This window comes from Acanthisitta chloris, unplaced genomic scaffold (assembly GCF_000695815.1).
Source record: "Acanthisitta chloris isolate BGI_N310 unplaced genomic scaffold, ASM69581v1 scaffold24507, whole genome shotgun sequence".
Classification (NCBI taxonomy): Eukaryota; Metazoa; Chordata; class Aves; order Passeriformes; family Acanthisittidae; genus Acanthisitta; species Acanthisitta chloris.
Window position 1 is genome coordinate 7,561 of NW_008683598.1, and position 22,442 is coordinate 30,002.

A 22,442-nucleotide genomic window follows, 5' to 3' on the forward strand; every position below is an offset into this window, starting at 1 on the left:
AAGGACTCATTTCTCTCACCCTTTTCCTGCAGATTCCCTAGAACAGGCATGGCAGAGTGAGGCTGCACTGAGCCACCCACCAGACTGTGCCTTGGAGTCAGATTGCTGTTAGTGCCATCAGACTCCACAGCACAAAACCAGAGAAAGTGACTGCACGAAATCATTTGAGCCTTGAAATTTTATTATCTTGTTTGCATCAACCAGTTATTCCTTTCAGCACCAATAAAAGACAAAAACCCCTCCATAGTGTTTAAAATACCTTGTTTTTATCAGGTCTGAGATTGTGGTTTTTCTTGCAGGTAAAGAAACCAATGAAAGTATTTAATTTTTTTTCTTTTCTTTTTTAATACATTTATAACAAAATGTCAGAAGGTGTGTGCTTACCATATAAAAACATTAGGTTCCAGAAGGATACAATACCGAAAAATCATTGAAATAAAAAATGTTATTCTTATTATAGGATTTCTAAACCTCAGCAATAATACAAGTCTTCAAAAGCATCAAGATTATATTTAAAACAAGATGGCATGGAAAAATGAGACCTTCAATAACAATTTGACCCTCATAATGGATAATAAAATTGGGAGTTTTTCAAAGTGCTTGAATTGTATTTCTGTTCTCATCCTGCAGTGCCAGGAGGAGGTAAAAATGCTTCATTTCTGAGCTGATGATATGTACTGACACTGATGTGCTGCTGTGTGATCCAGGGTAGCTCAGAGACCGAACAGTTGGATCAGCTTCATCTGGCCACCAAACAAAGGCCATTTAAAAAAAAATTCTTTATTGGAATTGTATATTCCTTAAACCTTACTGTCTTACCCAACAAGTAGGACGGAGGGTCTAGCCAGACTAACTGAGAGTGCTTCTGGGGTGAAACAATGTCAGCACAAGGCAGGTAAACTTGTCCTACCAGCCAGCAGGTCACACTCAGTGGGCTGCAGGCTCCTCCTGGAGCCAGGCTGGGGTCGTGTTTTTTGGATCATGCATCTGTCAGACAGAGAGTGCACAGATGAACTGGAGCTGAATCTGCCTGAGGGGCTGAGTTCTGCAGTTGTTTTTGAAGTGATCTAAAGTTACTGACTTTGTCAGGACCTGACACCCTCCAAACTTCTGGAACTGCTTAGTTTTTGACTGTCCTCATTTGTGTCTTTTGTTCACTTGTTCTAGAAGTGCTGTTGTAAAATGCAAATTGAGCATGAGAAACAGAAGATGTTATCTAGCTATTATAAAAAGATGACACTTCATCTGCAGTATCCCTGTTGAGTGGCAGTTATTAAACCAAGAATAGCATTATCACCCACTTCTTGAAGAGGCCTGAAATCCCAGCACAAAGTGGGGTAAGCATAGTAGAGTAAGCTTAGCTTGGATTTCTTGTAAATAACATTCTACTAACAAATTGGGTCATGCTCTCCATAAGCAAAGTGGGATTGACAGCTGAAAACACTATCCAGGGTTTGATCCCCTGGGCATGTTCTCCTCACCCCCAAACACCCAATGCCTTCCCTCTTTTTTTGTTTTAAATGCAAATATTCTATAGTATCTGTCTAAGGCTTGTGATGATTTATATTGTGCCAGTACAGGCATTGTCTGAGTGATTCTCTGTGGGATCCTATATGGAACTGTGGTGGTAGTAGTGGTGTAGGCAAACCTCATTTTTCTCTTGGAGGTCACAGGGAAAGTCTGTTGGTTCCAGCTCACCAGTACATACACTCTCTGACCCCTGCAAACATGCCAAGGCATTGGAAGGCACAGGATCAATGCAGAAAAGAAGGAGCATCTGTACAGTGGTGCCACAACGCTGTACCTCCAGCATCACTCTCTTGCAAAGTTAGATCCCTAAGACAGTAAATTAGAAAGAACTACTGAGACTGGTTAAATGTTTGTGTATTCTGTAAGAGAATATTTTACAACTAGCCAGTTCTTGAGCACTGAGAAACTAAGAACATCAAAATCTAAAACCGTTTACTCCAAATTTAAAAAAACATTTCTCAACGTATCTCAAAAAAACTGACAAGTGTCTGATTTTTAGTCAGCACAAAAGCCACGGAATGATTTTTAAAGTAACTTAGACCATGTTAGTTTTACTGTAAATAATGTAACATTATTTGGCAGTATTCTATGTTTATATCCCACACAGTGTCAAATTCAGCTCCTGCAACTGATACTTGGTGAAGTTGATATCATTTACATTGCTAGGAAAACTATTAAAAATACCATACCTTGTAGTTAGTCTCACTACTGAGAAAGAGCTGCTGGACAGCACACAAATTGCTACTGATACTGTTTGGGTTTTTTAAAAAAGGTTAATAAAATACAAGCAAGGTAGAAAATAGGATTAAAAAGCATTGGTTTGGGTACAAGTTTTTCTCAGTTGGGTGGAGCAATAAGAAACCAGAAAAACACATTGCACAGATGTGCACCCTCTGTAAAAAGACAGACGTACAAAGTGGGAAACTGGTGGTGCACTGGGGTAGTACACTAAAGTCTCTGATGCTGTAAACTTGAATTCCTAATTTTATCAAAAAGGGGAACTGAGTCTGGTTCCATTTTTGAGTCCCCATGGGTTACACTTGTAGACTACCCCACGGTTTGGCACAGTACACTTTTAAGAGGCAGTCTCTGCTGAAGGGACCCCAGGACTGGAAAGTGAGGCATAAAAATGTGTCAAGGGTGCAGTGGGAGAGTGTGAGCAGTGGCTACTACCTGCTTGGAATTAGCCAACACTGTTAGTCCAATACTCTCATGATTAGTAAGAGTTTCTTTAGCTGCAGAATCAGTCTGACCTAAGTAAAAGTTCTGCTCTTTACCATAGCTAACTAAGCTAGTACCAGGGCTGTGCAGACTGAGACTTCTAATATAAATCTATTCTGATTTAGCTCAAGCTGATTCCTAGCAGGTGTAAACTAAACCAAAACGAGACCATCTTCAGGAGTTTGTGGCCAGCATAACAAAAACAGGTTACTTAATGGAGTAAGTCTAATACTGGATTAACTCTTCCCTTAACACAGGGAATTTGTAATGTAAGAGGAAATAACACTAAACTTGAACAGGAAATAGGCAGAAGAAACTAAGTAAAAACACAAGGAGTCTCATTGTTCTCCCAACAACACAAACCCTCTGAAATGAAATCCCTAAAAAAATGCCAAGTCTTGTTATGGACCTGATTCCCAGTGTCCCATTATTTCTGTTAAGGTTACAGAGGTTGGCTAGGTCAGGGCATGGGGACAAGGTGGCAGAGGGGAGCCCCAGGTTTGAAGAACACGTGAATCAGATGGCAAGACCCCTATTCAAGTCTGTGAGTGCATAACAAATGGAGAATCCTGTCACAGCCATAACCAAAGCTCCCGGGAAGCACTTACCTAAGGCCAAGAGTTCTATGCTCTACTCTCTAGCTAGCCACGTTACACTTCCGCTTTAAGTGTACTGATTCCTTTAGAAAACTGTTAGGTTATTCTGCCTTATCAATCATACACTGTTCTACACTTTTTTCCCCCCAAATGTCACTTATGTTTAACTCTATATCTAACATGCATTTTACAATTCATTTCCCACTTAACCTTCCTAGCTAAGGCAGAATGTTGGCTCTGGTGTTACCAATGGTACTACAGGAATCTATTCACTCTACTGTAACATACATATCCCATACCATAATTCAGAACTGCCCCACACATGGGAAAGAAAGAAAAGACATTACAGGGAAACTATATTTCTTCTTAAGGGAATAAGTTGCATTTGGAAAGCTGAAGGCCTGATTCTGGAGTCAGCATTCAGACAAAACACCTCATCATTTCAGTGGGAACACAGTTGGAATAAGGGTAGAACCGTGTTCTTAAAGTCTGCATTCCAAATCTTTTACATATCCTTAAATCAGTCAGAAAGATATTGGTCTGCAAATTGAAGAGAGCTTTTTGTGTGGTTTAAGGTCTACCTGTGATGACAGAAGGGTTTGCCAGTCCCAGAACGCCTTGCTTTGGCTGGAATCTGATTTTGAACTCCCTTCCATTCTGCTATTCCCATGGTTCCATACTGACTATGTTATCTCTGAGTGGCATGCAGTGCGGGCGCATGCTACTGCTGCAAGCACGTTACTACAACTTCAACAGGCTAAAAAAAGAGAGAAAGCTTTAGCTTCTTAGTCATACAAAGAAATGATGCAAAAATCCATTGCGCGGCACTAACTCACAGACTAATTACAAACTAAATTGTGCTATATATTAGTATAAAAACATGTTTTAGTAAGAATGGCACTGGTTCAGAAGGAATTGGGACTTCCATCTTGGTTCCGTTTGGTCCACAGTGAGAGCATCGTCGTACAGGCCTGCCTGTTGTCTGAGCAACTTGTGACAGTGGCTTTTGGCCACAACCCTTTCCATTTCTTCCCTTTTTGAGATCCACATTGTTGGTACATTCTGGGAGTAGCCCAGGTCAGGTCTGGTCATCTTTCCTAACATGGCACCAGAATAGTTCGCTCTTATCTTCTGATATTTTTTTAAAATATCATTAGTGTTTCCCTCTTCTAATCTCTCAAAGCTGGTCAGTTTTAAGGGTCATCTTCTCCTGTAGACACCATGAGACGCATTGCTACTGGGAGGTGGTCTGTCAAGCCTGCTAACTGGGTAATAAAGCTGAACTCTTCCACTTCCTGCAGAAGGAAAAGAAAAGGGGGGAAAGGAATTGAAAAACCAACCTGTTATCCCCCACACCAGGACTCAGCTGTTAGGCCTCTTTGAACCCATTAGTGCATTAGTAGGAGTGTGACCAGCCTAGCTTGGGTGGGCTAAGGGTAACCTGTCTGCCCCACAGGCATGGCAGTGTGGTGCACTGGATGAGGTGAACCACTGATAGGATACCCAGTTGAATTAGTCTGGATGAGATCTGTTGTACCTTTGATTCCCATCTGTGTTGTTTCAGACAGACCTATCTGCAGTGCTGCAGTAGGTAATTCAAGGAGGCCCTTACCTGGGAAGAGGGATGGTGTACCAGACTAGGTGGGGCATGCAGCTAAAAAAGAAGCCTGTCTTCATTACATTGAGGCATCCAACTTCATGGGAATGTAAGGTAATCAGGGTCCTCATGCCTCTGAATTTCAGCCTTTGTCCTGACATCATTTCATGTCTCTGTGTTTATCATACAGATGCACCATGGGCATTTGTGCTTCTGAAACACCAGGTCTTAAAAGCATTTCCCTACTAAGCTACAGAGCACATGCCAATAGAGCACAGATTGAGGTGTCCTGCACTAAGCTCTGCTGAGCTGCTCTATTGTCTGCTCTTCTGCAGCAACTGCTGTGGTCTATGGCAAATAGGTGTGAATGAGCTTCTCATTTGCATCAGGGGATTCTGTACAAGGCAATGTCCTACACTGGGAAGCAGACTGCACCCTGCAAGTTGTCATTCTGGGTAACTTGTGTCAGCTTCTGCCTGGCATATCACAGAGCTATAACTTGGGTAGGTTTTCATAGGCGAGAAGGAACTGTTGAAAAGATTAAAAAAAACATTCTGACTACAGGCATGGAAAAAGCATCAGGCAAAACACTTAGTCTGGCAAAAGTTAGAGGAGTGGAAACAAGTTGGTTAGCTGGTTGTTTTTGCAGAGCAGCAATGTCTACCAGTGTGTTGCTGGAATCCTTAAATTCGTCTGAATTTTGTTACGTAGTAGGTTTACAAACTCGGTACTTGCAAGCAGAAGTGGAAAATAGCAAAGCAGCAGGTCCTCCTTGGAGTATGAGTCTAAACCCAAGCAGACTAGTTTGTTGTGTGAGTTACAGCTCTTTCTGACAACTCTGAAACTCACCACTTTCCATTCCAGGTAGAGGCCTTCTTCTGTATAGAGCATGTAGTCAATCCTCCTCCCGTTTCCTTTCAGTGATGCCTTCCTCCCCTTCTGACTGGAACTGTGGTTCTTGCTGGTGGGATAGACTAAGTATCCTTTCCTTCCTTCTTCACTTTCCAGCACCCTATTTGATTTTAAAAAACCAAAACAAGTACATTAAATCTCATTCTGTCCATTCATGCATTACACTAGATTCTCTCCCAACCCCCAGGAAGGGTAATCCCAGTCCCAAAGGACTGGGATTAAAGCACATCTTCTTCCAAATGTGTTTTCCAATATGAGATTGTACTAACTGCTGACAGTGCTCTTAAAGCAGGCTTCTCATCACTGGTGCTGTCCTGGCAGAGCTACCCTTGCAGCCAGGAGAACAAACACACGAGAGGAGGACCTGCCTGCCTGCCACGGGTGGTACAAAGGAGCCTCTCCACTGATTTCCATTGCTGAAACTGGCAGAGAAGGAAACTGTTTCCTGGATTAGTTCAGTACAAACATGAGCACTTTGATACAAACCTCTGCATTCTGCTCAGAGCAACTCACTCTGAAATGATCACAAACAGCTTTACAGAGCATGGATGAGGAATGGTTTTCAGAAGCACACGTGGTAGCTGGTTTTGAGCAAGCTTCAGCATCACGTTACTGTGTCTTGGACCCCAAGCTCTTGCTTCACTAGAAATGACAGCCTAATGTATTTGATTCCTGTATATGACACTTTTCAAACTCCTCCACAGAGATGGACTTAGCAGGTGTGTTAGCACTGCCCCCAGCCTGCCCGGAGGTTACCTGGACCAAGACCATATACAGAAGCACTCAAAATTGAGAACTGGTTTTCTAGGTACCAGTTTTGTGTTCAGGCAAATGAGCTGCAGCTCTCCCATTAAAGTTTTTTGTTTGGGTGCTTAAACCTTAAGAGTAGGTTTTATATAGAAGACTATTAAGGCCCCAAGCAAGAACTCTGAAGTTAGCCCTGCTTTGAATGCAGCTTTGAACCAGATAACCCAAAGGTCCCTGTCACTCCATCTGTACAGTAATCCTGTGTTGCTGTGCTGTTCTGTGTTGTTTCGGTCTTGTGTTGGATTTAAAAGGAAACTTGATTTACCTTGTTGCACTCTATTTAAAAGCTCTACCAAAGGAGCACTAAGGGGGACAGACAGAGCAGTGCATGCAGAGCAGGACTGCACATGGTAACTGCACGTGGTGGGTATCGCACTCACAGTTCATGTTGTGTGGCCCAACTGTGCACGCAGAGAGGGACAGGTGAGGCTGTGGTTTTGCTATCTGGCTTAAAACACAAACAAACTACTTTCAAAACCACCTCCTTAAAAATCACTTCCCTTTACTTACCTGCCAAAACCTGAGCTCAAGGTTCTGTGGTTTCCCTTGTAAGAGTTGATTACGCCATTAAGCTGCATCATCAACTGTCGCAGGAGAAACACTGAGCCATGAACTTGGGTCCTAGCAGGTACAAAGCCTTTAATTTCACCTTGGAAAAAAATAAGATATTTTTGATCACCCAGTTTTTAAGATTTGACTTGGATGGGGTCTATGGGGTTGGGTTTAGGAAGTTTTTAATGCATGCACATGAGAGTACAGAATGAAGGGAAACTAAAGGACAAACACCAGACTCTTGTGATGTGTTTTAGTGTGTGAGATTCAAATGGTTTCTCTGTCAAATTTTGTCTCTTTGGAAGGACCTGAATGGTGGCAGAGGGGACACAGTAGTGTTACAGTCTGTAAGTTTGGGTCAGTTGATACATACAAGAAGCATTTTATGTGCCTTCAGAAGGTAACAATGAAAAATTTCTGATCATATAGTTATTTAATCAGAACTTTTCTTAATCACCTTTGGACTTCATGAGGTGTTGAGGGTTCTTGGAGTTTATTGTATTCATAAAAGTAAGCTTTCTTTTATGTGCTACTCAGTTTTAATAACTCACATTAAATTAGCTTAGTGTCTGCACCCATTTGCAAGCTCATTCTACAAAGAGCAAATAATTCACTTCTTGAGATTGTTCTTCTAGGTTCAAGGAAGCAAGTTCTTTGATGGGACTGACCTCTTTCAAAAACTGTATTTATATTTGGCAAAGCTAATTAAGTAACAAAGTAGAAAAAACTGCTGATTAGCACTGCAGTACTACTGCAAAAAAAATCTTATTTGCATTACTTTAGAAGAGGGATTTGTTTTAGCTTCAATTATGTCTTAAAATTCTGCGAATGGTGTGTTCATGTAACGTGCACAACTGCTCACGGAAGGGAAATATTAATTTCAAACACAAATTGTGGATGTGCTGCTGCCTGAAACTTGCACCACTCCATCCACAGTGGTTTGCTGTTTGTCTCGACAGGCAGTGCACATGTGGCTCTGCCATGCTAACAGTTAAACACTAACATTTGGAGTCAACATTAATTACAACTCAGTTGCACAACTCAACCTGAGTTTTGTCAGAATAATTAATTGTCTTGATTCATAGGACACAAAGAAGGGGAGAATAAAAAGTAATTGGAAGTTTATTTCTTCCCTGAAAGGGTTTCAGTCCCAAATATCTCCAGGGTTTGAGTATGAAAGTTCTGTGGTGCAGCTCTCTGCCCAGTGGTTGGTTGTGTAGCTGCACTGAGCAAAGGAGCACCAAGAGCAGCATATGTAAGGGAGGCATAAAGCAAAACTTACTACCTTCTTCACAAAGCTCAAGAGACCATTTCTCATTCCAGCCAGAAGCACCTGAACTACGGAAGACTCTTCTCACTGGTGTTGCAGCCTGTAGCCCAGAACTGTGAGACAGCAGTGCAGACTGGAAAAATTTGCATTTACATCTTGTTTCTTAACTGTGCTGTAATGTGCTCTCCTAGGCCTGACTCTGTTCAGCATTCAGAGACAAAAATGGGCTTATTCCAGCTCTTTGCTTGAAGATGCCACTCATCTTCATGAGATGAGGAGATTTATGTGCATTTCATCTGAGCAGATGCTTGTATAGCTTTCAGCACTGTGGCAGGGCCCAGATTGTTACATCCAGCTCATTAATAGCTCTATAATTATAAATGACTTGCTCATTATTTGTACCAAATATGTTGTTCTAGTCTGATGTTTTACGTATGCTGCACTTAACATGAAAGAGATACTTAAGAACTAGTTGTTCTGCTGCTTTTATGGCCTAATTAGTTTAGTAATGTGAACTACTTTGTTTTATTTATAAACTAGAGAAGAGTGCTGATGAAGAAATAATTCTCCAGGTAGCTTACACTGCCAGTTTAAATGCCTGTAAGGCTTGATCAAGGTTTATTATTGAAAAAATTGAGAGAGGATCAGTTTTAGGCAGTGCCCTGTTTTGCTGCATGTATGAACATTTGTTAGCTGGACAGTGCCCCACAACTGCTATACTATTGAACATCTAAATGGTTTTAATGCCTAGATTCCATTAATGGCTTTAATTTTTTCTGAATTTCTTGGCAATGTTCCTGTTTGCCAGTCCCTTGCAGAGATGGGAGGACAGGCTCTCTGGCTTCTCATGGAAACAATGACTTCTCCAAGACATAAACACATGTACATAGTGTACACATGCAGATCCCTGTTCCCCTGCAGAGCTGCACAAAAAGCCAGTGGAAATTACAGTCTCATAGAGATTTTTTTTCATCTGTGCAAATGGATTAGAACATATTGCAGAAAACTGAAAGCCACACTTAGCAGGCAGAAAGTCTTGTGTCTATTCTGTTCCCAACACTCAAGAATATTCTGCACCTGTCACATCCTGAAGTGCTGTACATACACAGAGGTAGCAGAAATAATATTCTTAATCCTTATTGATCATTTGATGGCTCCCTATATAATCAGTCATGGATTTGTTGGTGGAACACAATTGCTGAATACAAGTAACTCTTCAGGAAATAAAACACAATGCCCCAAAAGTAATTTAGTGACAGATTGTCTGAAAACGCCACTTGAAAACACAGGGTTTGTTTTGGTTTGGGGTTTTTTAGGTTTGTGGGTTTTGCTGGGAGTTTTTAAAGAGCTTCAAGTCTGCTCTTGGAACCATAAAATAGAATGATACACCCACATCCAGATTTGCATTTGCAAACCTGATTGTAGGACCAAATTACCTTCCTTTTGCTTTCCAGAAATCCCTTTCACATGTACTGAATTTATGTTTTCAACACACGAATAGGAATGCCTGGAAATTTTGCAAGCTCTCCAATGTGCAAAGCAGGACTTGCTATAACAAATCTTTCTTTGGATATAAACTAAACCCAGACCTGATGTCTAGGATTCAATTTCTTTGTTCAAAACTGATACAAAGAAAACATCAGGGGTGGCCTCACCTAATACATTCAACCAAGTGTCCATCTATATCATGCAATGACCTGCACTTAGTGAGTAAAAATGCCAATATAAACTGCCTCTAATGTACCATTTCCATTATGTGTGTTATCAGAAACATCTGGACAGACTTGTTAATTCAAATAAATTTACCCCTGTGGTATATTTTGGTAACAAATAGCTACCAAGGAAGGCAAGAGTTTCTTGTCCCATGGGCCTGTGCAGGCAGGACCAGCACTGGAGACATACAGACACTGACTACAGTTGCTCTTATCTTTTCACCCGCTGAAGCCAACTCTGTTAGACCCAGAAAGGCAGCCACTTTTCCTTCCCCTTTTTTTTCTCTTCCCTAAATACCACTGGTTAAAAACTCATTTGTTTGCTTTGTTTTGCTTTCCAGTCCATAAAATACCCCTCAATTTGTGAAATGTTAAATAGCAACAATGAACTGACTTTTTACAGAACTGTCTAAAATGTGGAAAGATTAGGAACTGCATACTTCTGTAGGTTATCTGGGGTGCACACTTCTTCATCATACAATCCTTCAGGATCCAACAAGGTACCTGTGAACAGAGAGGGAGATGTGAGTGTCCCAGCACATCTCCTGTGATGTGCCTCTCAGGAAGCTTCTGGGGCACAGGTGTGTGAAGCAGCATCTGCGTGGGAGAGAGGGGACTGCTCTGACTGAGAGAACACTGTGTCCAGTTCTCCTCTCTCCAGACCTCCCTACTGCCTGCCACCTTTCGAAATGCTGCCTCCCCCTTCCACTTTCTCAACCCCAATGTCTCTGATTTGTTTTTCTACTACCACAGAGTAAAGCCCCATTATTAAACAGTTCCACTTCTCTTTAGTATCTTCACATCATCTATTATTGCTCCTCCAGACAGTATATTGATTCCTGATCTAAAACTTCACCAAATTTGACTGAGTTTCAACAGGGATTAATACCCCAGAGTTTCATGAAATCTTTTCTAATACAAGCCCTACAAGTTGTAGTGTTGATTTACTTTGTTACATCCTCACTGACAGTATTTATCAAACACCAAATGGAACATTCTGATCAGAAGCTTCAGGCTTTCACTGCCTGCACAGAGTACAGAAACGCTAATTTGGCTTCTCTTCCTCCCAAGTAATCTAGAGATTATTTTAAAAGTAGAATAGGTGTGGGAAGGCATTCAGGCAGCTTGAGGCGTGAGTTCTAGAATGTGGACTGACGTCTGAGATCTCTGTTTCGTTCTTCATTATAATTCAACACAGTATTGATAAGGTTATAGAAATGTTATCTTATAGAAATACCCTTTATAAATGTTTGTTCTCCACCACATTCTTCCTGCCAGTTAGCTGAACTAGCTGCTGCTCACAGATGTCCTGTGGGTGACAGACAAGGAAGGATTCACCCACCAACAGCTAGAGAAGCTCTTACCGATCGCCCATGGTTTATCCTCCCCAGGACCAATTCGACATGGGTCTTTGTAGTGTGTAAACAGAGAATGCTGCTGCTCCAGCTTGTCCTCTGCAGGGAAACAACAAGGCCAAGAAAGGGCACATCAGCTACTGGGTGTGGACCTGTGCACAACAGCGTGTTCTGCCACAACAGAAAAAGCAATTCCTCATTTCTCCTCTGTGTAAATACACAGGTTGGGTTTGACTCAGTGCAGTAGTAGCAGTTTTTAGCTGTCAACTGAAGTGAAAGTTTTCCAGCACATTTCCTCCCCCTGCCATTGCCATTGCATTGCTTAGACCAGCACAGAACTTATGTTGAGATGGATCACCCAATGGATTCCTGGACTGGCTCCCCAATTGCAATGGAAATGGCTCTTTGTGGGCATATTTACATGTCTCAGGAAGTTTGAAGATGAAACCTTGTGCTTTACTTGTTTCAGAAGAATTCACTGACTGAATGGTCCCCAAGCTATAACAGAGAAGAGAAAGGACAGGTAACTGATCATCTGCTTGGGATGTTATGTGCAGCATTAAAGCCGTTTTAAACTTAATCAGCAGGACCTATCAACTTTAAATTAATTTTTTCCTCATTGTTACAGTGCTCCTTGCATTTGAAACATAAAGCACATCAAGCTCCTAGGATCATTTAGTAAGATATCGTAGGAAAACATATATCAGTATTTCAGACACTGAACAAGGAAGCAAGTTCTAGTTCTGTGCATGCTGCTGAATGTGGCAATCATACCCAGGAAACAAGCACAACTAGGATTTGAAAATGCTACAATTTCACTGTGTTAAATGGCAAAGAAATTGGCAACAGCTCCTGAAAACTTCCTTTCTTTCTTCACTTACACCTTTAAGAAGGTTAAAACTCCTTAGCAACACTTGAAGGCTCTCTCTTGGGATCAGCAGAATATTCACCTGAGTTTGGAGCTGCTGTCAGGTATTTGTCACTGTCTATTGCCAAGACAACAGAGTACTTAAGCATGAAGACAGACCCCTCTGAAGTCAGAAACAAAACTTTGAACTGTGAGCTGTGTCTCTTAGGCAGAATGCAGCTCACACACTAGGAATCCCATCAAATCTCCTTGTGTAAAATGCTGGCCTGGCCAAGTGAAGAAGCTGCTGAGCTCTCCCTGTTAAGCAGGAGCAGAACACAGAGGAGACAGCAGTGCTGTGTTCACAGCTGTCAGCTCGTTTCATTTCGCTCTTAGGAGTCATTAATACAGCTGACTGTCCTTAGCTACTGCAGCCTCACCAGTTCATCTGTCTCATTACATCTTTCCAGCTAGCTCTCCATCTTGAGAGCATCCTCCTAATTGCAGGGAGATTGAAAAACTAATTTGCCAGGGAATCCTGGATTGTGGCAGAGGATTGGAGAACTGACCAGATTTGCCAGGTTGGAAATGCAGAGAATTGCTCTTCCTATCTGAACAGGTTTATTTAATGTTTGTGGGAAAGTGGAAGATGAAATCTTTTGCAGTTGTTCATTTCTCCAAGTTTTCTCTTCTCTATCATATGTCTAGAAAAATTCCCCCCAAAATCATTAAAAATGATTCATTTGCAACTGTGGCACTGACTGTGACAAGTCACAGTTGATGACACAAAACTTTACCCACCAGATTGGAAGCATATTTATCTTATGCTAAAGGGTTTGAAAACATAATAGACTTTTACACAAGTCAGTCCAAAGCAACCTGACAGTAAGTAACTTTCTAATAATGTTCCCACTAAGTGTGAATTCCTGTATGAATGTTGCCATTATGTTCTGTAAAGCTGGAGGAGAACACTGAGATAAAGAAAATTTGTCATAAGCAGAAGGTCACTCATGGATCTGAAGTTCTTTGAAAACTGTACTGTCAATACAACTAAGAATAGAAGCTTGGTATTCACTGAAACATTAATTAGCTGCTGGATCAGTCTGTGGAGTGGGAAAGGATACAGAAAAATCATAAAGAGAATTACAGGAAGCTGATTATTACTTAAAAAAAATCATTAAGATGTTCAATTAACCTATAATGCTAACAAATGTCCCTAAAACAATGAGTAATGCAAAAATGGAGGCGAGAACTTTAAAGCAGATCTTGCTGAATGCATAAGGAAAGAAAGCAATCTGAAAATAAAATTTAAATAGCCAGTTTAATTTCAGTTTCCAGGCTGAGTGCATTTTAAAAGGGAGAGCAATGTAAATAAGAGCACAAATAAAATTAATTTTTATGACCTGCTTTTCAATCCTCTTTAGCAATCGTTGCAATGTTTACAACTATTATTTGCAAATGCAAAGAGTTGGCTTTACTTTTTGTTTAAAAAGACAGCTCAGAATTGCACTAATTGTGCTCCGTGCTTCTTGTGCAAGATCTTGGGTTGAGTGCCAAAACTTCTCAGGTAGAGAATGCTGACCACAAGTTCTGCCTCACAGCTTCACTCCCATGTCTCTCAGCCCCACTCACTTTCAATCTGTGGTCTGACTGGACAGTCTCCTATTTGCTATGCAGCAGCTTGTTTATTTCCTTGATGGACACCTTTGCCTCCAGGCCACTTCATCCATCTAACAACATTGCGAGTGAAATGGCCAAATCACAGCAGATGTGTCTCAGCTTCTGCCTCCCTTCCCCAGGACTGCTGCAGTTGTCTGTGTAGCAGCTTGGCCAGCTAAGGAGCTGTTACTGGCCACCTTCCTTCCTGCATTCCCTCAAAAACTCACTTCCACTGCTGTCATTACATTTTATCCCAATGTGTGTTTGTTTGACTACACCATTCTGTAGCCACTTCCTGTTCACTTCCACCATGCATGACAGATTCTTCTACCTGTCCGAGCGCTTGCAGCACCTTCTCAGACCATTCTGAGTTTGCTTTGGATCACACAGTTGTGACTGATTTACTTTTCATACGTATGAGCTAGAAACGAGTGACAGAAGGGCTGGGGTTTGGGTTGATGGTCTTTTCTACCCAATTAAATGTTTCTTCAACTTTGCTAAAATCCTCCATTTCAAGTGTTTGATACAAGTCAAGAGATTAGATAATAGTTACATTTTTAGCCCGGGCAACATTTGCTTTTTGTTGCTTGGTTTTGGTACAGTTGTTGCTCTCTGCCTCAGTTACCCAAGGCTTCCTATAAAGACTGCAGAACCCACACTGGATGCTGTTCACAAATCCACCTGTTCATGCACAACCCTTGGTGTGAATTGCTGAATGCCACTTTGAATGCTGCAGGCTGAGCTCCCCTGTGCCCTGTGCTGTGACACAGCTCACACAGTCCTGCTGACACCTCCCATGTGCTCCCTGCATTGCAGCACCTCAGGTTTGGCTGAGGGGCACAAAGGGCCCTTAGCCCTCAGCCTGGTGGGAGAACAGGCACTGGCACTGCTCATCCATGTGCTCCACACCAGCAAGGAGTTCTGCTGGATGTCTGAGCTGCACCGAGCAGGAAGGCAGAGAGGATACACAAGCTCCAGGCACCCCATGTTGGCAATCTAATTGTTAACAGAGCCTAATATTTATGCTTGGAAAAGGCTTCCATCTCTGTGAACTCACTGCCCATTAATTATGGTTTTGTGGAGTTCTTTTTCTAGTACCCTCAGCATCCAATTAAAAGAAAAAATCCCCAACAAATTAAAAATTTCTTAAATAAAAAAAACCCCAAAAGTACATAGCAGCAGTTGATTTTTTCCAAGACTGATTCAGCAATGTTGAGGTCTCTCTGCAGCATTAGTCTCCTATGCAAATGTATATACCCCACCAAATTATTTTTAACTGTATGAATTTACTACTGTTTCTCCACAAAAATCCCATAACATACACGTCTGTCACTATAATGTAGAGCTGTAGGAAAAGTGTCTACCTAATTCAAGTAAAGCTAAACCACTGGATCTGTCCTCATTATGCTACCACAAGTCACTCATTATTGCCCTTTGTACCTTAAAACTCATCATGCTTAATAACACCACAGATCTCATGAGATGAACCAAGCAGAGTAGCTCCCACTTGAAGCTCACACCTACTTCAGAAGTGCCTGTAGCAATTAAATTTTACCTTGCAAAAGCCAGTCATAACTTAGGACACTGCTATCACCCACAGGGATCAAGAACATTCCTATTCCTTTACAAAACAGGCAGACCCCAGGAAAAGGCAAACCTTGTCTTACCAGAGGAGCAGTTATCGAAGTTGAGATCTCCACAGATTACATCAAAAGCCACCAGCTCCTCTGGATTGGCTGTACTGGAGGAGGAGGTAGATTTTCTGAATTCAGACAGCCAATCTTGAAGCATATCCAGTTGCTCACATCGAACAGTAGTGTCTCCTGCAGCAAACAAACAACCGAAACAAGGAGTAAGACCTTTAGTATCTCACTCAGCCACACAGTAGGTGCTAAGCTATTGGCAGATATCCTGAGAAAAAGGGTGCAAGACAAGAAATGGTGTGGCTAACAGAACACTCATAGTGATTGACCTGTTAGGAAGTTCATTAGGAACCACTTTTGGATGATGTAAATATCTCCTAGAACCAATCATACCAGATCTGAAGAAATGAGAAGACAAGTCACCTGTGCTGCACACAACCAGCCAAAATGATGATGTTTCTACCCAGAGAAGACTCTGATACCCTGCATTTATAATCAGGAATTCAGAGTTAGAATACTACTTCTGACAAAACTATACTGTGTTCTGGGGTAAATCACTCAATCTTACTTTGCTTTCTAACTTTTCAAAATGAAAAGTTTAATTTTAAAGTGTAAATAAGTTAATATACATCAATGGTAAATTCACCTTACTCATACTGTGGTAGTCCATCCAAGGAAAGCTTCTATTTATGTTCAAGTAGGAACGCCTAAACTGGAAGTATTTCTTCATATTTTTAAAGGCACTTGTTAGGTACAGGTTTAGATTGGCAGGAATTCAGAAATAAAGAACCAGATTCGTTTCACCAGCTGCCAGGGAGTTACAACAGGATGTGCCTCGTTTTAGGGGAGACTTACAAAGGGCTGAGATTGATTAGCTGCCAAATGCTTTTTGTTTGTGAAACCATCTGACACACAAACTGCTCTTTAATTATAGCAACTAACCACACAACTTCAAACACATTAGGTGAGGTGAAGAAAAAGTTATTGCTGTCTCTCTGAAAATTATTACAGCTAAAGCTTGATGTGGGGAAAGGAGCAAAAAGCGACACAGTCCAGAAATAAGTGTTCACCATATTGGCTTTGCTTTTCTCTTGTTTTCACTGTACTTACAGTTAACAGCTGTAATTCTGCTTGTTTGGGACTTGAAAAGATATATCAAGTCAGAAAAATATTACTTTTCTTCAAAATAAGACTTTGTTTTCAAATGCCACAATCAGAAGGAAAAGCAGAAACCCCCTAATTACTTATTCTGACTAGAATTTTATTTTAACAAAACGTCCTACTTTGTGCTAGCTATTAAAAGGTGTCAAATGCAACTAGAAACATCAGGAATGCATGTCCGGGGCTGCTTTCAGTGGCCACCATGGAGGTGGTGAATATTTAAGGCTACATCCTCACAGTTTATTAATCACTCATCTCAACTGAGCTGTCAGCAGCACTTCAGAGACTTTAAATGTGAACTCTGCAGCACGCAGACAGACTCCAGGCACTAGGGCTTCACTTTCCTATCATTACCCCATGAAAGGTTGGATTTCCCAGAACATCTCCAGGCAGGAGTCAGGGGAAGGTGTTAAAACAACAGTTCATTACAAACAGAATCAGAAATGTTCAAACAAGTCTAATGCAATGCTAAATAATTAAAAGAAATATTGAAAAGAACACGACCAAGGAAAGAGAGTTTTAAGTAGGTTCTGACACTGACTCATCTCTTCAGGCTGATAATTCCAAAAGCAAACAATCTGATTTTTTTCTTGCCATTAAAGCTTTACCAGTTGGACTGTAGTATAAAAATCAGATACAAATGCTTCCCAGATCTATTCCCTAACCTACAATTTCTAGTTCCTTGTACCTCGGATTCACATCATACTCTAATATCACAGCGTGACACAAATCCAGATCGATGTATTCCTGGGAAAATCCCTTGCTATGGGAGACATAGCTAAACAAAAGCACAGGAAACAGGTCATGTGGAATAAATACAGCCTGGAGCAGGTGACACTCACTACAAAAGGTGTGCGTGACTAACACATATATTCTGCTTAGCTAAAGACTCAGGCAAAATTACAGATTCACAGAAAGTATGAGCTCGTGGAAAGGAGCTCTGAAGATCATCCTGTGCAACCCTTCTGCTCAAGCATGGATCACCTGCAGCAGGTTGCTCAGCAGAACCCTGTCCAGTCAGGTTTTGGAGCTCTCTGCGGTTGGAGACTTCATAACCTCTGGATAGTCTGTTCCAGTGCTTAGTCATCCTTGCAATAAAAACATTTTCCGTTGTTTAATGGCATTTCGGTCTGTGCCCACTGCCTCTCATCCCCTCACTGGGCCCTGGGGGCTGCCCCCACCTTCCTTACACCCTCCTATCAGGTATTTACATGTTTTGACAAGAGCCTTCCTCTCCTGGAGCTGTCCCAGCTTTCACATTCCTGGTGAAGCTTATTTAAATTCATGCACTGTCCTCCTTTTGCAGCGTCTGAATCTTTCCATCCTACCTCCTCTCCTTAGGCTGTACTTTCTTGTGGCCTACTGTTGTTTCCCCATAACATAACTTTGAAGCATGGTGGTAGCTGACAAGAATGCAGTAACATGCCCACAAAGTCCCAGTCATATAAATTCCTTAATTGTCTAAAACTGGCTTTTACATCCCCGAACAGTGAAGGGTTTTTTCTCGTTTCCTGTGAATTATCCATCCACCATAACTTTGCTCAGATGAGTAATAAAATAACGTGGCCATCACCACATGGCCATAAAACTCAGGCAGCAAACCTGTCAGAGATGAGTGTGAAGAATGCAACAAACCCACTTAAACTGAAACACACAAAGGTAAAATTCTCCAAAACAGAAGACCCCTGAGAAAGACAAGAGACAAGCAAAAATATCTTAGGAGGATTTGTGTCTGGTAACATGCATTGCTGTTACAAAAAAGGTGTTAACTGCGTAGTGACATACATCTCTCACTGAGGATGCTGAGCCTCTGTAGCAGCACTGTACTGCAGATGAGCTCGGAGCTTTACACAAAAACAGCAGCCTTGGAGCTCTACAAACAGCTGAGTTTCACCTCTTGCAGAGCTTGGCAGCCTGGCATCCCTGGCTATCCCCACTAGAGGTCATTGAAGTAACTGCGGGTGGAGGGAAGTCAGCTCCATTCCCATGACTCCAGATGGGATCCCTCCAATGCGACTGGAATGGAGCTGTTTTCTGGGATCAGTGTTACCAGCTCACTGCAGCTGCACAGCAGGTACTGCGAAAGTAACTAGTCAGTCTTAGCAGCTCCCAATGATCCATAGCGTTGGAGATGAAAACTGAACTAACCAGACACCTAAGAGAAGGCAAACCTGCATCCAGAACAACCAAGGGAACAGACATTTCAGAAACAGCTGCTGAAAGGAAATCGCTTCTGTAAATATTAACAGAAGAGAACTAGGTAGTAACTCCCAACAGTAATGTTCAACTTCTTAAACATTCAGATAGAATCATTGATCTGACTGACTGCCACCAGGGACTAACCAGGGAATACAGATCCGTGCTAATTGCTCTGCACTCTTTTCCTCAGTAACTGGCCTGGAAAAATGCATGTAATTGTGTTGTGACTGGTTCCTGCAGTCAGCATTTCCGAATTCTTTGCAAGTTCCCTTCAGCTTCAAATTTTGGGGAAGGATGAAAGGGTAGTGTGGGAAACCTCAGCCAGCATAAATAAATACTTCACCTTTGTTCGTTGTAGGATAATCATGCTTGCCATTTCCATTCACTTGAAAATGCTGAAGTGAAACCCTGGCTCTAGTTGGAACTGCAGGCAGAGACTATGCACTAAGGAGGACTGTTCTGTCCTACTCTTCTAGACACTGGAAGGAGCACTATGGTGGTAGAACAAAGCAGCTACAGGTCTAGTCAGAGGGAATTAAAAGATCCAGTGGAGGTTTTTCAAACCAGAGTTCTCAGCACTAGTAAGGACTGTGGGATATATTGGCAGGGAACCTGGGGAAGATGAGCAAAAAAAAGTTTCTCAAGTAAAGGATGTCAAGACTAGCCAAAGGAAAAATTGTTTCCAGTCACAAACCAAAGGCTTCAGTTTAGCCTTGAGACAGGCTGTGTCACACCTGACTGTGCAGACCCCTGTACTTGTAACATACTTAATCCAGGAAACAAAATAAACCAAAGTAAGAAAAAACATCTAAAAATCAAAGGAAAAAACACCCCCTTTTATTCTGCTGGGTTCCTTTTCAGCTAGGTTGGGTCCCCAGTCAAGAGCAGCACAGCCTACGATGGCTGGGTTAATGCAGCCAAGAGGAGGGGACAAGGTCAGGCTGCCTGACCTGAAACCTGTGTGGAATCACTGCCTAAAGATGCTTAGCACTGGAGTTACTCCTGATTGCACCACCACAATTTCAAACACTGAGAGCTTCCTCAGTCCTGAGCTGAATTCTGCTTCAGCTGTGTGTAGGCTTGGGAATCTGAAACTGGTGCACTGGAGTGTGGGTTGCCAGTAGCTGTGCTGCTAATGGCTACATTCACACTAAACACAGACCAGGGACATGAATGAGGTTATGAGATAGCATCCAGCAGGCTACATCATTAGCACTGGGGCTGGAATAGCTTGAGGCTTACTCTGTATTGAGGCGTGGTGGGGTGTCTGAAAGGCATGACTTAATGGGACTTGGGAGGTGGGTGGATTCCAGGCAACAAAACCTGTCCAGAACATTAATCACTGACTAATCGAAAGACATAAAAGAACCATGTAAACTTAACAGCTCCTTGGAAAATAATTACATCAAGTCTCATTAAAGGATCCCTTCATTTGTCACTGAAATGCAGCTATTTCCACAGTGGAAACGCAGAGCAGCAATCAGTATCAGGCAGAGAACTGTGAAGAAAAGCTACATCTAATTCTAAAGTTGCTTGAAACAGCTGAGTGTCAGGTCTGAAAATGCAGTAGCTGCTCGGAACAGAGTTGAGCCAACACACCTCTTGGAAAAAGCATTAGTAGTTGGTCCCTGACCACACATAAGCAGTTGGGTCCTTTCACTTTGCACTCACCTAAGTATTGGAACTGTCAAGTGTAAGTCTCTGTACCCTAGAGGGGAAGCCAGATTGCACTCTGCCATGTATGATGATGATTTGAATGGCTGACCTTTTAAACAGTGCTTGTTTTTACAGGTACCATATCTTTACATCGCTGAACTGGTTTTTTGGATATTTTTTTCAATGTGTGAAGTGTTTTGAACCAGACGATGCAAATCAGAAAGCACACCTCTGCCAAACTTACCAACGTTAGTCTTCCATGTCATTACATAAACTAATATGCTATATCAAAGGACAGACAGACTCTTAAGTCATCATCTGCTCTATTTGAATGCAGTTTGAACCAGATAAGCCTAAAAATATGAAGCAGGAAAATGAAAGGTTGTTCTTTACCCTTGAAGAAGCTTTAGACTGACTTTGAAAAGGGAACATTACTTTCCCATTCTTCTTCCCTCCCCCCTCTTCCTCTTTAATATTTTAGGGATTTCACAATGTGGTTATCAAGAACTAACTGAGAATACAGGTACAGAATAGGTAGTAAAAAGGAGCAGGCCTGAAAACTAGAAACAACCCCCAAAACCTTCAAACTAAACTAGAACAGCAACAAATCTCAGCTCCACAACAGTAATCTCACAGGACATTACCATAATTCCAGAGTTAAAAATAGAAAAGCAGAGAAGGATGTTACATTGTTAAAAAGCAGCTGAAAAATTCATTAATCTTTTTTAGAACTATCCAGTCTCTCTAATGTACTTCGGGGACAGGCAGTTTTGTTCCCAAGCCTCTGCAGTGCTCCAGAGCAGCAGGAGTGTGGCTGCCTGACGCGGTGAGCCGAGCCGAGCTCAGCGCACGGGTTGAAAGTTCCACCATTTATAATGCATAGAGCCTTGCCTGGCCAGCAGCTCCTCCAGCACTCAGGAGCACAACTGCAGCCACAGTAAACCAAATGAAGGATACCCACCCCTCTGCTAAACGGAATTCTGATCATACTCAAAGTAAAATTTGTATCTTTGGCTTTTACTACTACCTCTACACCAAGTACAGAACTGCTTTCAAACATGACAAAGAGAGTTTTCCAAGGAGTGTATTAACTTGCTAGCCATTTATGTATGGAATTTGAAGGCCAACCCCAGAGAATTTTAGGGTTTTCCATTAGAAATCAGTAACTAAAGTAACAGTCCCAATATGTGTCTACTGATTATCCCCTAGTTAAATATAAAGGAATGTTGGGTTATATGCTGATCCTGACAGTATGGGTGGTTAAATGCTGCTGAGTAACAATGACAGCAATGTATTACTAAAACAATAGTATTTGATTAAGAGGGAGGAAAGGGAAAAAAAGCTCTTAAGGCATGTATTTTGTTTGTGTCCTACAGTATGTAATTACTGAGACTGAAAATGTGAAGGGTGGAGGATACTTCTCTGCCCTTCCTTGCAAGGCACACTGTACTTTGTCACACACACAAGAGGAGCAGTGCTTGCTGCTTTTGCACAAGAATATCACCACAGGTCTAGAAATACTGATAAATTATGTTAGGACAGTACCTGCAATAGCTTGCAAGTGAGTGCAGGAAATGTATCCCACAATTCTTTGGTCCTGAGGTGTACTTCCCACTTGCACCTGGAAGGGAAGAAATAAACAGTTGATTAATGGAAGAGCTCATACCACTCTATTTCCAACTCCATCTGTGCAGCCTCTGTGCACACTATCAGCCTCTTTCACCA

General features: G+C 41.7%; 1 protein-coding gene across 1 annotated transcript in view; it reads right to left on the bottom strand.

Annotated features, from left to right (window-relative positions):
- Positions 1-3,856: 3,856 nt before the first annotated feature.
- Positions 3,857-22,442, bottom strand: part of SMPD3 (sphingomyelin phosphodiesterase 3, neutral membrane (neutral sphingomyelinase II)) — a 31,670-nt gene continuing 13,084 nt past the window's right edge. Inside the window, exons 2-7 of the mRNA XM_009079018.1 lie at positions 22,263-22,338; positions 15,726-15,881; positions 11,562-11,651; positions 10,638-10,701; positions 5,794-5,956; positions 3,857-4,642 (exon numbers count right to left, since the gene is read on the bottom strand). Coding sequence (XP_009077266.1) covers positions 4,541-4,642; positions 5,794-5,956; positions 10,638-10,701; positions 11,562-11,651; positions 15,726-15,881; positions 22,263-22,338 — 651 coding nt within the window. The 3' untranslated portion in view covers positions 3,857-4,540. The remainder of the gene's footprint in view (positions 4,643-5,793; positions 5,957-10,637; positions 10,702-11,561; positions 11,652-15,725; positions 15,882-22,262; positions 22,339-22,442) is intronic.